The 17990-nt window shown below is 37.5% G+C and overlaps 1 protein-coding gene across 3 annotated transcripts; it reads left to right on the top strand.

The window, feature by feature from the left end:
* Positions 1 to 1505: 1505 nt before the first annotated feature.
* Positions 1506 to 14741, top strand: LOC106171729 (uncharacterized). 3 transcript variants are annotated; one of them, XM_086995479.1, is made up of 12 exons: positions 1510 to 1608; positions 1767 to 1871; positions 2198 to 2606; positions 2812 to 3116; positions 3496 to 3941; positions 4587 to 4842; positions 5196 to 5477; positions 6773 to 6942; positions 7351 to 7585; positions 9153 to 9405; positions 10819 to 10986; positions 11475 to 14741. In XM_086995479.1, exons 2-12 carry the CDS (start codon positions 1838 to 1840, stop codon positions 11545 to 11547), a joined length of 2631 nt encoding a protein of 876 aa, XP_086851605.1. In that variant the 5' UTR covers positions 1510 to 1608; positions 1767 to 1837; the 3' UTR covers positions 11548 to 14741. The 3 variants fall into 3 exon arrangements, with proteins under 3 accessions (XP_013407630.2, XP_086851603.1, XP_086851605.1); XM_086995477.1 differs by having other exon boundaries at positions 1507 to 1871; XM_013552176.2 differs by lacking the exons at positions 10819 to 10986; positions 11475 to 14741 and adding an exon at positions 10419 to 10464 and having other exon boundaries at positions 1506 to 1871.
* Positions 14742 to 17990: the final 3249 nt, after the last annotated feature.

Genomic DNA, 17990 nt, shown 5'->3' with positions numbered 1-17990 from the left:
CAATTAATGCAGAGGTCAATTAGGGCCATGCAAATAACGTAAATTTGTGCAAATCATATTTGTACCGTGGCATATAATACAGATGTATCAGAATATTAAATTTGATGTAGAGAAAACCCTAAGTAATACCCGCTCCGCTGTCATAACATATAAAGGTATATATTATAGAGGCACCTACACATTTGCAGGTGTGATGTGACTATACAGACCGCCCATATATGGGCATATTTGTAATTAATCAAAGAATAAAATTAACAAATTACAAACATGTACCTAAAGAAATGAGGATTTAACTGAATATGAAAAACTTAGCCTTGGAGATTTCCCTCTTAAAATTGCAGTTTGAGATTATTCAAACATTAATCAGTTTTTATAAATTACATTCTTTTGCATAAATCACACATCATTTGCATAAATCAGGCACCTGATAAAATGGCATCCTAATGAGAATTTTAATGCAAATTATTTCTTCAACGAAAAATAGGCAGTTTCCTCCTATTCATGAAGCTTGACCTGTAGCTGTCCCCTGCATGATTCAATTGTGATGTTTTATACTGTTTTTTTATTATGTAATTCATTTCTAAATGACTGACCAGCCATGCTTATGTAGACTTACATGTGTTCTTATATTTCTTTTGAATTAAAAAAGACAGTGTAGTCTAAATGAACCATTACTGATTAAGATCTAAATCATTTTTTACTAAGAATGACACAAAACGTCCATTACAAGTGCAGGGCATGGTAATCAAAGCAATGATTTTATAAAAAAAAAAAATTATAAGGAGTGTTTTTCCCCCTTTTTTATTTGGATAGAGTAATTTGACAAAATAATATCATGGATATACAATACCTTTAAATACAATTAAAAAGATTGATTTTACACCTTATTTCACCAAATTACATTTTTTCTTTGTCCAGATCATTTAAGAAATAACTGATTTTTGTCAAAAAATATTTTACAAATTGCAATTATGATACTGATCACTTTCTTTTTCAACATCAAGTTAAAAGCAAAATAGTTTCCTTATATTGTGCATTGCAAAATGAACTGAAATGGATTGAATGACAGCCTCAGATTTTTGTTGAACATCTCAATTGCCAATTAGTGATCTAATATGTGAATCATATATTCTTTGAAAGAGAGCAGATTTGTTTTGATGAACAGTTACTGATATTGTGCAATAACAAAAGTAAAAATTGTTTTTACTATATTTTGACTACATTTGATCTTGAATATTTTCTATATACATATTAAAAAGCATAATGTTAATATTTTATATTTCATCTGTTGGTCTTTAATTCCTCAAATACTAGCATTGGCAAACTATATGCTGGTAAAATGTCTCTTTTCTCGAAATACATATAGTTCTTCCCGTGTTTCAAATAATAAAAGACAGCAATATGAAACATCTGTGTTACTTTGTGTTGCTATATTTTACTTTCATTTTTTAAGTGTTCAGAGCCAACTTCTCTGGGCCAGTCACATATTGATCTTAGTGCCATCTAGCGGTCACATTATGTACAAACGTGAAAGGATGACCTTGCACAGCACGGCACTTGCAATAAATTACCTGGGGAGGAACAGATAAAACATCGTACTATGTCGAGGTGATATCTGCAAAAGAACACTTTTTCAAAGACTGAGATGTCGCCTTATTTATTACGGATTTGTCGACTTCTTCCTCCATCTCTCCGCTGCGGTCCAAACAGAGCGTTCCAAATATGTGCAGCAGTTGTGGTTATTTATATCCTATACAAAATTTCAGGTATATCCCGCGGGGAGGACGAAGTAAAAACACACATCGCATCGGCTAGTAGTCAAGAAGGGGGAGGCGCGATGCACCATCAACCAGAAGAAACGCAGAATAAAGGTTTGTTTGCGGTCTTCTTGTCACTTTATGTAGTGTGTGTGTGTGTGGGGGGGGGGGGGGGGGGGGAGATGTGTGAGAGCTGTGAGTATATCTTTTAAAAATAGAATTAGTTAGTACATTTTGAAACTAATATATATATTCACAAGACAATTGATCAGTCATCACATCAGTTAATTTTGATATCAACTTTAAAAATTAGAGTTGTAGGGTACGTGGGAGGGGAATACTGCATACACATTATTGTAAGCACTGAGTACTGAATAGAGTCTGTTGTAAACAGATATTTATGTTAAAGTTTATTTTTATCTTTATTTGCTCTCTGTCAGGAGTAGAACCAGATATCCCACCAGGAAGCACAGAAGAAATGCTCAGATACATTTCCAACAACCTTGATGTGTACTATGAAGTGGTGGACAATACTGGGACCATAGATGACATTGATAAGGCAATTCACAAGGTGCAGGTGACACTGACCAATGAAGGTGAAGCTACCATAACTGCTACTGGGACGTGGTCCATTTATTTTTACATGGTGTTCATGCTACAGAATAAACAGTGGCCATACCCAGAGGGATATGTGATCAGAGGATCAGGATTCAAGTTATATCATGTTGGAGGGCACCTGTTTTGTTTAACACCTTTAACAGATACTAAGATCACGCCAGGTGAGAAGGTGGTCATCAAGCTGGATTGTCAGGCATGGTCTGTAGCTAAAACAGATGTGATGCCCAACTGGTAAGTGCAAGCCATGGTTAGCATATTAAAGTCCTGCTGTATGTTTTTATTCTATTTTTTTAGTTTGCATATCTAGGTTTTAAAAACTTGGATTCAATTTTCCTTACAGAGGGTACTCCATCCATGACAGGTCTAGTTCAGGTTTTAATAAGATTAGATTGTTTAAGTATTAGTATTATGAATGTTAATGTGATCTCTGATGTAGGTATGTGACAGCTGAAGGACATGAACCACAGATTATACAGTGCACAGCTGGGGAGACCCTGGCATTTGTGGCCCCTTTCAGCAGACCACAGCAATACAAGCGTTTAAAACAGGACCAGTTTAACCCCTTCACCCCTAGCCAGCGCTACGAGAAGAATGACAAAATAAAATATAGAAAAGACGGGTTGCTGCTGGTGATCCCCACCCCTGTAGAGTTGAGGGCAGACAGAAAGAGGCTGATCAGCTTTAAGTATCAAGACTGGGTGCTGGCCATGGATAAGGAACTAGATGTTTCAGTCTTTGTTGGTAATTGAGTCACAACAGGTTCCTTGTATAGTATTTTCTAGAAACAAAATAAAAGAAAAGAATGTCTGCTCATTTAAAAAATGGTGGATAAATTGTTTTTTTGGTGATAGTTTGTTCAAGATGACTGTTGTTTAATTTTGACTTTGGGACTTCAACTGTTTGGACTTGTTTACAAATTTCAGACAATTAGTGTAAAATTTAAAAAAAAAATAGCTACTTCTTAAATTTAATTTAATTGATCCCAACTTGCTGCTGTAGAAAACTTTTCAAGGGTTTATTTTAATAAAACAAACACATTTCTGTCATATGATCAATAAATAGGTTGGTTTTGTGGTTAGTGGATCATGACTATAACTAATGTGATCACTCCATGTTGTAGACAAACTGAATGAGATGGGTGTGAAGTTATCCTCGGGATCTCCTCCAGCCACTAAAGTGATCAGGGTTGCCCAGGGAAGTGTCAGCATCAAACTAGATGGCAGGGTGGTGGAGAATCACCCAGAATCCTACAGCCTCACAGTAAATGGAAGGCTGTCCAGAATTGACATAGTGGCTCCTGCAAGTCCAGGGGCTTTTTATGCAATGCAGAGTTTATTTGCATTGATGAATGAAGAGGGGGCCGTGCCACACATTGTGATGAAAGACGCACCTCGCTTTATACACCGTGGATTAATGCTGGATGTGGCAAGAAATTTTTTTCCGCCAGAGGATCTTTATCCAGTCATGGAAGTGATGGCCATGTTTAAAATGAACAAACTTCACCTGCACCTGTCTGATGATGAAGGCTGGAGAGTTGAAATTGAGAAACTTCCAGAGCTGACTGAGGTGATTGGTTGCCTTTATTTTATTATTATTAATTTTTTTATAATTTCCTTTGGTCATCTACAATGTGATATCAGTTATCAGCTGTGCTTAACAGCAACAACACCACCCCTCACATTTTAGGCATATATGACCAAAAACCAATGCCTGATATGCATTGTTTCTGACAAAATTTACACATCTTGTGTTTTGGGTAATCTTCTACAAAGGAAGAGTAATTTGCAACATTGTAGTGACAGATGTAAGAGAAATAACATTAAAGGCTCGAACAATCATTCTATGCAGATCGATCCAACTCCATGGGGACTCTTGCTGAATGCAATCAGTTGAACAGATTAACATACCTCCTCTTGTTTCCAGCTTTAGAGTTTTTCATGAAGTTTGGTAACATAGTTGTTTTCTGGAAACTGTCTGATTTTTTTAGATCTATCATTATTGCATTTTGAAAAAAACACCACAGTGCAACACAGTAAAAATCTTTCAGTTCAAAATGTGGAATTCCTTAGTTATAAAAGCAATAAAAGGTTACTTAATTTCAAATCCTATGAGAAGTCGGGGGGGGATGTGGGATATGAAGTATGAGAGAACGGAGTTGCTATTATTTTAAAGCTACACTTGATGCAAGTCTTGGTTCATTTCTCACTGTAGATAGGAGGGCGGAGAAGGCATGACCTGTCTGAGAAGACGGGCATCCTTCCACAGCTGGGCTCAGGACCACATGACATGTCCAGTGGATCAGGCTATTACACGGCCTCAGACTACAGAGATATACTGAAGTATGCTACAGATAGACACATTGAGATTATTCCAGAGATTGACCTGCCAGGCCATGCTCATGCTGCTGTCAGGGCTATGGAAGCACGCTATGCAAGATTGATGAAGGCAGGAAAGTCCGAAGAAGCAGGCAAGTGTGAGAGTATGGTCTCTAAGTACTGAGCTGGAGCTGAGAGGTAGCCTGACTTGTGTCATAGCTTATCTTTGTGTTATCTTGTGATCACATGATGAACATTACATCTGTTTTCAGTCTACACACAGAATTATAGGCATGTTGTGTTCAGGTATAATAAAAGTGTATGAACAAGCCACATTTACACAGTGTAATAGCATTGGAAACCTGCATCGTCATTGCACCAGGCTTTCCTGTGGTTGGGACAGTTTCTAAAATGAATCTTCAAAGATATCATATTTTAATCTGTATCTAGATGTATAGTATTAACATTTTAAATATTAAAATATATTCTCTCTCCTGGTCTCTAGGAGAGTTTCGCCTGAGGGACCCAGCAGACACATCCCAATACAAGTCTGTGCAGAAGTTTACAGATGGCGTCGTCAACCCCTGCCTGGAGTCAACCTTCCGTTTTGTTGAGGAAGTCATCAAAGGTCTGATCAAGCTTCACCAGGAGGTGGCGCCACTGAAGCGTATTCATATTGGTGGAGACGAGGTGCCAGCTGGGGTGTGGGAGGGGTCGCCCGCCTGCAGCGGGAGACAGAGAAAAGAAATCCAGGAGGGTTTTGTGAGGAGAGTGGCCAAAATTGCTGGTAATTGTCATAAAATAAATCTTTTCTGAAAACAAATGGCATTTTATGATAATTATCATCTTTATTGGTTCTAGCACTTTTTTACAGAAATGCTTTAGCCTATCAGTTTTTTAAAAAGTGACATTTGTTAGTATAAAAACCTTTACTTACATATATTATACTGCTAGCAAAACACCCCTAACACTGAATACTTTGCCATTTAGCACTGTTTCAAATTGTAACCTGCATGTACCAGTACATATACAAGTTCTCACTGTGTTGGTTTTATTTGCATACTATACAGATGACAAACACATATTTTTTTTTTTTTTTGTTGGTAGATACATGGATGGTGAGGGATTCTGAAAACATAATAACAATTTAGTTCTCATTCCTGACCAGGGGATGTATTACTAGACCTACAGTAGTACCACAGAAATGCCCCTACCTGTCCCCACCACAATAACTGTACTTTATAATAAGTACCACAGAAATGCCCCTACCTGTCCCCACCACAATAACAGTACTTTATAATAAGTACTACAGAAATACCCCTACCTGTCCCCACCACAATAACTGTACTTTATAATAAGTACTACAGAAATACCCCTACCTGTCCCCACCACAATAACTGTACTTTATAATAAGTACTACAGAAATACCCCTACCTGTCCCCACCACAATAACTGTACTTTATAATAAGTATACAGAAATGCCCCTACCTGTCCCCACCACAATAACTGTACTTTATAATAAGTACTACAGAAATACCCCTACCTGTCCCCACCACAATAACAGTACTTTATAATAAGTACTACAGAAATACCCCTACCTGTCCCCACCACAATAACTGTACTTTATAATAAGTACTACAGAAATGCCCCTACCTGTCCCCACCACAATAACAGTACTTTATAATAAGTACTACAGAAATACACCTACCTGTCCCCACCACAATAACAGTACTTTATAATAAGTACTACAGAAATACCCCTACCTGTCCCCACCACAATAACTTTACTTTATAATGAGGATACACCAGCAGAATATTGAATGTGCAGATATTAATTGCTTTTTAATGCAAAATGTATTTGATATTACACAGAAAAGTGTTGTCAAACTTTCAGCCCTTTAGGCAGGCCAAAGGATGTTACAAAAGTATAATTTGGTCATCTTCTTTCCTCTTAATTTGCTTGATTCTACCAGTGCACCACTACCATGATGTAGTACACTGATGATTTCACCAGTGAGTTTCTAATGCAGTAGGAGCTTCTTGTGAAATCAAAGAATAATCTAACAGTATTTGACCTTTCCAGCTGACCTTGACCTTGACATCACCACCTGGGATGATGGCATGCTTCATGAAGAAAAGCCATTTGAGAGGAGCAGCATACCAAACAAACAGCCACGTGTCAATGCCTGGATGAATCCTTGGGAGTGGGGAGCTGCAGGGAGGGGCTATGCCATGGCAAATGCAGGATATGAGGTATTTTATAGACAAGGACACACATGTCAACACTTGAGGAAACCCACTTCTACAGGGCTCTCAAAATTTTGTCTGAGTTTTGGGTGTAGCGCTGTTTTTGTTTCAGCCAATTTCAACTTGGGCTTTTGGCAAACAGTTTTTGTGTGTGTGTGTGTTTTTGTTGTTCAAGAAACTGGCACAAGTAATTGGTATACTTTAAAGGAATACATTGTTGAAAAATGGATTTAAACTTTCATATATGTGTCTAAAAGTCATTTTGATCAATTAAAAAAGTGATTACATTTTATTAGTTTTAACACAGATCTTATACTGGTGTGAATGTAGTTTAAGATACACCTGCGTGGTGGCGCTGCAAGGAAGTAGGCTATAGAGTGATGTCAATCACTTTCTGTATCTTCCACTGTTCAGGTCATCATGACCCAGGCCACCCACCTGTACTTTGACCACGCCTACGAGCCAGACCCAGAGGAACGTGGTTTCTACTGGGCAACTCGCTACACAGACACAGAGCGTGTGTTTGGCTTCATGCCTGATGATCTGTGGGCAAACTTAGATAAAGATTTGTGGGGAAACAAATTGACTCTGGAGAAATACTGTAAAGATTTTCAGTGTACCAAACTGGAAAAGCCAGAAAACATAGTAGGTAAGAACAAAGTATTGGTAATAAAGTGGCTGTATTTGGTTGTCATCGACTGTACACTGTTTTCATGACTTGTTATAATTTGGTAAGACATAACTATATCATTTTTTAACAAAGTTGATGAGCTGAACAGTTGCAAAAGTATAATAAATGGAGACTCATAAAAAACTGAATGGTCCATTGTGGACAGCAGGCTTATCTGCAAACTTTGTACACGCAGTATAGTAGCTGACTTCTTAAAACATTTTACTGAAATGATACTGCAGATGCCAGCGTACATATTTTCATAACTTCTGCCTCTGAAAGTAGACTTCTGAATTTGCACAATAAGTATCATGGGTAAAATCTTGGAAGAAAAGTTTGTCACTATTGTAAAAATTGATTAATATCAAATGTTTTGGATATATATCCTGGAGTTTTAATACAGCTTGGAGTTGACAAAGGCAAAAGTCCAAGCTTTTATTATACAAGTATAAATTATGTAACTATCCCCACACTTGTGACAAATGTTTGGGATCATGTTGTCCTGTCCACCCATCTATAATTTCCACCATGTTCTCCAGGATCAGTAGTATGAGGTTCTTGACACTTTGGGGCCCTATCATCAGAGATAGACATGGCTTCTTGGAATTATGGCTGGATTGGGTGTGTGGGTGAGGCAGGGTGAAGAATTTTGGTGGTGTTGTAATAATGTTGAATATCAATAGTCAAGATCAAAACAGTGACACAGCTATCCATGGTTGTGGAGACCTTTGGATGGCTGGTGAATTAATTTTCTTTTTATGGATCTACAATTTATTTACAAGTTTATTATGAACAAATCTTACATGCAGCAATAATGAACATGTATGTTTTATCTTGAGGAACAACAACAATAGTGCATTACTCTAGCATCCCTGGGGGTGGGCCTGTATGGATGATCCCTGGAAGGTGGGCCACTACCTGGGGATGGATGATCCCTGGGGGGGTGGGCCTGTACTTGGGATGGATGATCCCTGGGGGTGGGCCTGTACTTGGGGATGGATATCCCTGGGGGGGGAGGGGCTGTACCTGGGGATGGATGATCCCGGGGGGGGGGGGCCTGAACCTGGGGATGGATGATCCCTGGGGGGTGGGCCTGTACTTGGGGATGGATGATCCCTGGGGGTGGGCCTGTACTTGGGGATGGGTGATCCCTGGGGGTGGGCCTGTACTTGGGGATGGCTGATCCCTGGGGGGGGGGGAGGGGCTGTACCTGGGGATGGATAATTCCTGGGGGTGGGCCTGTACCTAGAGATGGATGATCTCTTTGGGGGGCCTGTCCCTGGGGATGGATGATTCTGTCCAAATGTAGGATTTGGTCAAGCAATGATTTATGAGTAGGAGAAAGTGCTGTTTACCCCAGGAAAATTCATTTTGGCTGGTAAACCTCACGGAGAACACCTTGAACAATCACTGTCCAATCAATGTTGTAGGTGCTGGTATATCCATGGGTGCTGGGACCCTAGGGTAGACCTGACTATGCGGGGAAGTGTGGGACTAGGCAGCGACGTTCCATCAAACATACATGTAGTTTATGTTGTTATTTCAGGTATGGAGGCTTGCCTGTGGTCAGAGACAGTCCGTATGAACCACCAGATGGAGAGCATGCTCTTCCCTCGCGCCATTGCCCTGGCAGAACGAGCTTGGCACAAAGACTCTTGGGAATTGGTCACTAATCCTGAGAGTCGAGAACGAGCCAAGAGAAGAGCCTGGGAGCTGTTTGCTAACACCCTCGGCCAAAAGGAGTTGCCGCGACTGGACATGATGCAGGTGTCCTACAGACTGCCTCCTCCTGGAGTCAAGTAAGACATACAAACCAGACATATTTTGTAGCAATCACTGTCACACCTAACACATTCTCTTGTCATGCAGCATGATCCAGTCATGGTATCACCTGGGACAGTGCCACATGTGCTTCTCACCTGTAATCTTTTTGTCAAACCTGGTATGTTTTGTACCAGTCTCTGTAACATCTAACACACTCTCTTGACACGCATTGCGCTTTATCCTAACCATTGTCATATTAATGCAGATAGCAGTGGTGCAATCATTGTGTCAACCAACATTGTGTCTGTACAGAAAGCCAGCACCGGAGTCCCTCATTGTTGGCACTGTGCACTTGAAAAACAGTTTGACTTCAAACTGATGCAAATTTATAAAATACAGGTCTGTTTCAAAAAGCAGATTGATCAGATATTTTATTCAAAAGTTATGATTTTTCCCAGCATATATACAATACAGATACAGGACTAATATATATAACGCATGTATAGGTCAACGTCGAAAAAACTAGCCTTGAAAATTTTGCATGTTTTTTTAAATGTTCAGTTTTCACAATTTGGCATTTTCAAGGTGTGACTTTGAACTTCTGTGGGGCTAAAGTCCTTTGCTAGTCACATTTTCATGGAACAGGAGGTTTAACATTTTTAAACTATGAATAATATTTAAGAATATTTTTCTAACCATACATGAACCTGATTCCTTCTACACACAACCCCTCCCAGCTTTATAATTTATACTTGAAAATGTTAAATATCAACAGGGGCGGATTGAGGCCATTTTCTGGGTCTTCCAAAAGACGATCAGATTTTCAAATTTACATAGACGAGTTTCTAATTTTTTTCTGTCAGAAGAGGGTCAAAAATGGAGGTTGGATCAACAAAGTACATTTGGAAGACTATCAGAAAATATCTCTGGATCCACCCCTGATCATTACAAATGATTTGTGAAAGATAATCATCATATTATTTATTATTATATTTGTAGGGTGATGTCAGGCAAACTCTATGCCAATTAATTATTATTATATTTGTAGGGTAATGTCAGGCAAACTCTATGCCAATTAATTACCTCCGCCAAGGAGGTTATGTTTTCACCCCTGTTTGTCTGTCTTTTCTTTGTTTGTTTGTTTGTTTGTTTGTTTGTTTGTCATCAACATAACTCAAAAAGTTATGGACCGATTTTGATGAAATTTTCAGGGTAGGTCGGAAATGGGTTAACTTAGAAATGATTAGTTTTTGGTGGTGATGCAGTCAATAATCAATCAATAATCAATACTAATAAAAAATCGCTGCCTTGGTTCTCGGAGTGCTTTTTTAGTTATTATTATATTTGTAGGGTGATGTCAGGCAAACTCTATGCCAATTAATTATTATTATATTTGTAGGGTAATGTCAGGCAAACTCTATGCCAATTAATTATTATTATATTTGTAGGGTAATGTCAGGCAAACTCTATGCCAATTGTGCTTTCCCTGGACTACAGATTGTTTATGCAATAGCAAAAGATGAAGCTGAAGAAGAGGAAGACATGGGGATACAGTGGATACCTTATTCAGAACCTGTCTCAATACAAGGCTTCATTAAAGTGAAAGTTGCTACCAGGTAAAATTTGATTCTCATTTTATTTTTATATCAGTCATGTATTGAAACCATTCACATTTCCTGTATAATCACTAGATCTAAAAAGACTGCAATATTTTAATTTGACATGAAATCATCTGGTGAATTACACACCAAAAAGTGGGAACTGGATAAAGCTAATTTACTTAGTCTCATTTCAGACAGACTTTTAAAGATGATAATCCATAATTGTTACCCAGTATTGTGGACGTGCAGATATATTGACCAATTTCCTTTGCTGACTATGTGGTGGTTGATTTAGGATATTCTAGCTTTCTTCCAGTGATGCCTGTTATAATGTAATGAGCCACATTCTTTGTTTTAAGGTCATATGATTCTGAAAGATATCTGAATTCTTTGATTGCAGTTTTTGTAGAGTCCAGCTTCAGAAATTTCTTATGTTACGCAGTTAAAGGGTTCTCATTGTTTTTTTTTCCATCACTGATGTATTGCTGTTCTGTTGATTCCAGATTTGAGGGTTCTAAGTACACATCCAGAGTGATCACAATGAACATAGCACCAAGGGACAAGACTTTGCTATAGAAAGATGTGGCAAAATGGTGGAACAAAGACTAATAGAAAAGAAACCATGTTTACTTTAGAAGAAAAAGGCATAGTCAGTCATGCACATAGACATTTTCTGCTTTGTAGGTCTGCTTAACTTGGATAGTCTGCTGGGTGCTACTGGTAAAACTCTCAACTGATTCAAGAACAATCAGCCCACAATACGTGTAGATCTCATATTACCTAGTCATCTCTAAAAGAAGAACTCTGAACAGTTAGAATTTCGTCTAATCTATAATCTAATAATCTTAGGCTTATTTATTCCCCAAAAAAATCATGATTCAATCAGACATGAGCTTTTTCCGCACAATCACGGAATTCTGCTTTTTTACATGACCCTACAGCAATTAACCCCCCAAAATTTACATAAGGTGTTTGGTTCCACAATAAATGTTCAGAGTTTTTTTTTCTAAAACCTGGGCTTGTGCCTGTTCAACAGAAAGCAGTTAGTTGAAAGAGTTAGCTACTAAGTACATGTATTTGTGACTTCTGATCCTTGGTGCCAGTGGACAAGTTACAGCTGCTATGGCATTTGAAGGAACAGATTTAAAAAAACAGAAGTGGTATTTTTAAAAAGAGTAACAAAATTTTATGATTTTCTGAAATTCCTTTAAAAATTCTGAGTAGTTCTGTTTGATTCAGATTGTTTTTGTATGAGTAAGTATATTTATAAGCCAAGAAATATTTAAATTTTTGGAATAAATGAGTTGAAAGAAAAATGAGTGTCATTACTAATGGTAAGACTTTGCACATAATATTGTAGAGTTAGAAAGGCTATCCAGTTATTTGTAATGACAAAATAATATTAAAAATAATGGGAAAACAGCATCTTTGCTTTCAGAAGGATCATTATATTCAGAACTTCAATATACGTAAACAGATGATCAAAACCTTATTAAGTTTTATCAATTTAAAGAGATTAAAATGTTTTCCATTATAAACAACATATGCACTGTGATAGAGTTGTTAACATTCCTACATTGTTTTAATCTAATTCACTGGGCTCCCTGCTCCTGTTCTCTGCCTCTTCACAAATACAAGATTTTTGCTCCATGTCTCTCCTCCACCCAAACACCAAATTATTACAGCTATTCAATCTTCTTCCTCTCACCTCTGAAAGGAGCCCTCCTGTTGTATAGTGCATGTATAATTAGGGTTTAGGGTGATGGTTGGAATGGTGGATTGCCTTACATGGTCTTGGTAATTTGAAAACCTAAATCAGGCATTCACTTAAGGCATCTTTCTAGTATCCCAGCAAAAACTCTATGGGAACCATCATCTCATCATTTAAGAATATCTTTATATGTTTTATCTTTTAAATTGATTTCTGATATATTTTGAGTCTCCTGTGTCTTCAAGGTTGTGGTATTTGTGTCATACTCTAATAGCTTGTTATTCATCCATAAAACAGTAATTACATGTATATAAGCAAGCTCATTTTAATAGGATAATTGAAGGATAGTTTTGTCTTTTATTAACTGTAGCTAGTTCATAGTTACTGCTGGGTTGTATTTAGTTACCCATGCAGTATTAGGGTTAGTTTGGTATATAAGTAAGTGACCCAGTATTACAGGGAACTGAGCTGTATGAGCTGGTTGATAGATATATCCAGGTAGTTGAACTGTACTGTTGGAAGATGATTTATGTCATGTAGCAGATAACAAAATGTTTCATTTTTTAAATTTGAGTACATTAAGTAAAGCTTGTACAGTTATTTGTATCAACATGTTACATGCACTTTACAATAATCATACAAGGTAGTACTGATAATCTTTGAAGTACATCCATGTATGTGTTGCCCACCAAGCTCACGGGTAGCTACTGATAGATGTCCTAGCAGATGGAGTGGGTACCTTGTATCTACACCCTTTAATTTCACATATTCAGAAGAAGATCAAGTGAAAAGTGTTTTAGAAAAAATGTAAGCTATTAAGCAGGTAATATAAGAAAGTTACTTTTTTGTACACTACAGTGATATAAAGGCCTCTGTAAGAGCTCCAGTATGTCTGCTGTATGGGGTTGGGTAACAAATCCCTTTATATTACCCTGTGCTGTCCACTTAGAAGCTACATTTCTACAAGAGACATTATTTTTATTACTACTGCTGAATATTCAATGAAGATGAGACTATGTTTACTGCCCGTATATATGTTAAATAGTAGTGGTATGTGAAGAACTTGGATCTGAACTCAGAGGTAACCTTGACCTTTTTCAAGGTCAGATTGGGAGATGAGTCGGCTTTGTGCTGGCAGTTCATGTTGGTACCACTTCTCACAAATTGTCCGTTTAATGTAACAGTACATTAGTGTTATGGTTAATAACTATAGGTCTTCTTTAACTGTCATGGCTTTGGGTATATTTTGTTTATTCTCAAAGGATGACAGCATTTTTAGGCTTTAAGTGGAAATGGTTTCATATTTATTTTACTTGTTTGTTTTAATTTACTTTTAAAACAGTGAGGTTGTGATTTGTAGTAACTTTTTACTGGGTCCTAGCTTTAAGCCAACTGGCATAATTCCACAGTGTGCAAATACTGGTGCTTTCAAAAGCTGCTTTTCATGTTCATTGCCAATAAGGTTTCTCCTCAAATGAGCAAAGATTAAATTGAGCAATCATAGTGCCATTTTAACCAGTTTGCCATGATTGTCCTCACACTGCCCAGTGTGGTATTAGTCCAGTGACATGGCAAACACGGCTGTTTGTATCTGCTAGTAGGGGGTTGACATGCTGCTCTGATCCTGTAGTTGATTAAGGTGTATCTGCCAATGGAAACTTTATTTCATTGACTTGTTTATTGATGTTTAAGTATGGCTGTTAATTTCCAGGGTCATTGTAGAAATAGAAAGGTGCAGGTGTGTATGTATATGTATGTGTATGTGTGTGTGTTTGTGTATGTTTGTGTGTGTATGTGTGTGTGTATGTATGTATGTGTATGTATGTATGTGTGTGTATGTATGTGTGTGTATGTATGTATGTGTGTGTGTATGTATGGGTTTGTGTGTGAGAGAGAGAGAGAGAGGTGTTGAAATAAATATTACCAGACATCTTCCATGTATTTCATGCAGTCTTTATGTTTTGCTTTTATTTAAAAATAATACATTTATGATTATAAAATAATTTATGCTACTATATGTATTTTGTGGTGGTGAATAATAAAACTTTCAACTCTGAAATGTTAAAACTTATCGTCATTTCTAAAGGATAAGTGTTTTTATTTTCACGATATCAACCCAAAGGAAACTAATGGCCAAAGAATGGAGTAAAAATTGTAGCCTCCTGGTAGAAAGTTTCAGGATCATGCCTGATTTCAGAATTTTAACCGATGAAGAGGACTGGCAATGTAGGCCAGCTACCGTAGCCACGTAGTAATTTTTTTTTTTAATCATAACTGTTACTCTTACTCATATAACCCACTGATTGAGAGGCAATACAATGAAAGACATTGGTTGTTGATTGAAAAATCAAATAAATAATTCACTTAGAAATGTGTCCTCCCACGTTATAAAGCTCAACCTCAATTTTATAACTTTTGAAAATAATTCCCTTCTCCCCAACATAACCTCGCCCTTCTACCCCCCCCCCCCCCCCCTCACCCCCATACTGGACGGGATGCAATATGAAAAGTGCCTTGAAACATCCATGGCTGGCATTGAGGCACACATGTAACTATTCATTGCCTTAGAATTTAACGTGTATTCTTTATACCAAATTGTGTTACCATGACAGAAGCCCCAGTACACAATAACTTTTCAGAATTTTCTTTTCTCAACAATTTCTTTGAAAAAAATTTTTTTGGAAAAAGAGGAAGAACGATTATATTTCCCAAGTGAAAATGTTCTTAAAAACAGGAACAAACTAGACTTACAAATGTAATCGTCAAAGACTGTCTCTTGTGACAGGAAAAAGAATCAAGTCATGTAGGTGAAAGTAATGAAGAACATTCTTTAAAAATTAATTTTAGCAGTGCTTACTAAGTTTGAAAATATTTGAAACTTTATTAAATGCATTTTTACTGCCATTCCTTATATACGCCGATGATTGGAATGTATGCACCCGTGATAAGACTGAAAAAACTAGGCAACTTTGTAGGAGAGACATTGCTGAACGGTTGAGCGATGTGAGGAACGCACGCAACTTCCCACGCACAGCAAATAACACTGAAAAAGATAACAAATAAGAGAATAATAGATAAAAACTGAGCTATAGAAATGATGATTTACATCATTTGACTTTAAAGGACGGAGTAAGACGACTAAAACCTCAGACGGGTATTTTTTGTCTCTGCGCCTGCTTGTCCCTGTTACAATTTGATTGACGTTTGTTTATATAACCCGTCAATCAAGCTGTTATTACTTGACGGGATCTGTCAAAACTGAATGTTGTCAATTAAATGGTGAAAAGAGCTGGAACTTTGCATGTTGGACAACTATAGTTATCGACTGTAATAATTGTGATTGACGTTTGTTTATCAAACTGTCAATCAAAGTCGTGTGCTTTTGACAGCTCCGTCAAAAATGAATTAAACCGTATGAATTTGATTGGCACCTGTCTATCACAACACCTTTGTTACCTTTAGTAAGTAAAAAGCCAAGTACATTTTCCATGCAGCTCTATAGGAAAAAATCTCAATTCATGCAAATAATAGGTACGTTTCGACATCTACGTGGTGACAGATACCGGGGCCCGATACTTTTACGTCCCTATACCTATAAACCTATGTACCTATAAATTCACGGGCCGACAGAATAATTAGTGTCTGTGTTTGAAAATGCCACCTATTTAATTTAGAGTACGTGGTATCTGATAACATAACATTATTGATCACAGACACACGTACTGAAACACCAGTCGTCGTCGTAGGTAAAGGTTCTGACAAGCCGACGTTATTCACTTGTAATCAATAAAAATTATATCTAGTAATTTTACATCAATTATCATTACTTGAGAACCAAGGGGGAGATACATTTTTATTTACCATGCTTCACCCTCAATAAATAAATAAATAAATTTGTTTGGATATTTATTATAGAACACAATTTATTTACCCGAGACCTTAAATTTTGATACGGATTACCGTACAGACATTGACAGCGTTGCTAGCTGGCTAATGTTACTTCATCCTTGCTTCAATCAGACGTGCTGTGTGAAAAAATAAACATACGGAGACAATTGGATCCTAAATATTTACTTAGCTCCATAAAAACATGTTATTTGATCATATAATTTTTGAAGGTTCCCTATCACAAAAATGCGCCCTTACTCTGAAATAGAGACTGAGAACAAGCGTTTTTCAGGCGTCTGGACTGGTGCATGGGGGGAAAATACCTTCAATTTTGCAAAAATAATACCTCTAAGAGAAGGTAATTGTAGTTTCGTTTGCAATGGTAATTAGAACGTTATAAAACATTTGACAGTATTGTTCGTACGCTAGTTTTCACAACCCCATTGCATATTTTCCTTCCCGTGAAAGCCGCTTTTTACTTCCCAAGATGCGCGAAACGTTCATTTTATTAAGCGTGATGCGTGAAGCACTCCACCCCAGTGCCTCGGGAGTTCGGCTTTTTATTCTTCGTTATTCGAGAAACGCAGTCATTATACCCAATTCAATTAAAAAAAACTGCTAAAAAATTCAAGGAACTTTAAAAATGTATACATAGAGGAATTCACAACTGCAGATCAGCGTAGAACAAGTAACAATATCCGTGCAATTGTGAACCATATTAACTCAGGGAAAGGGAAACTCCACATTAGAGGTACCTCCGTGATGCTTGAACACAGTGATAGTAGGGCAGGCAAGCAGAGTGATAAGGATAGCAGTACGGGCAGGCAGAGCGATAGGACAGGCAGGGAGAACATGCAGGCTTTTGGAACATTAATGGTTGGACTTCCAATCAGGATAAACATTCAATTCTGTCATCCATAATTATCGAACAGGAACTAGAAATAATAGGATTAGCGGAGACACATCTGTGCTCTAGTAACTGCGACAAGATTGATATCAACGGTTACATTTGGTTTGGCCAGAATAGACCAATGTACAACAGGGCTAGGTCCGGCTCTGGGGGGGTTGGATTTTTAGTTACTAAGAAACTCATAAACGATTTTAATGTTAATATTTTAGATGACTCTTTTGATGGTATCCTTTGGATACAACTGACAAGTAAAAATGCTGGAGGGTCATTTAATTTCCTTGCTTGTGTTGCTTATTTGCCCCCAATCAGTTCCCCCAGAAGTAATCCAACAGACTTTTTTAATAACTTGTTAACAAGCCTTTACTTGTACCAGAACAAAGGCCCGCTGTTTATATGTGGTGATTTTAATGCCAGGTGCGGCAGTAATGAAGATTTTATTGCTGGGGTGGATGTTCTACCTGAACGTAACACTATCGATTTTATTACCAATCAATATGGTGATTTGTTACT

This window comes from Lingula anatina, chromosome 9 (genome assembly GCF_051362555.1).
Source record: "Lingula anatina isolate TDL-2025a chromosome 9, LinAna3.0, whole genome shotgun sequence".
Taxonomy (NCBI): domain Eukaryota; kingdom Metazoa; phylum Brachiopoda; class Lingulata; order Lingulida; family Lingulidae; genus Lingula; species Lingula anatina.
This window is presented reverse-complemented; position numbering and strand designations above follow the sequence as displayed.

Coding starts and splice junctions, on each gene's coding strand:
- LOC106171729 (XM_086995477.1), top strand. CDS start 1,646: ATGTCGCCTTATTTATTACGGATTTGTCGACTTCTTCCTCCATCTCTC. Junction 1,872..2,197: donor AGAAGAAACGCAGAATAAAG/GTTTGTTTGCGG, acceptor GCTCTCTGTCAG/GAGTAGAACCAGATATCCCA. Junction 6,943..7,350: donor TGGCAAATGCAGGATATGAG/GTATTTTATAGA, acceptor TCCACTGTTCAG/GTCATCATGACCCAGGCCAC.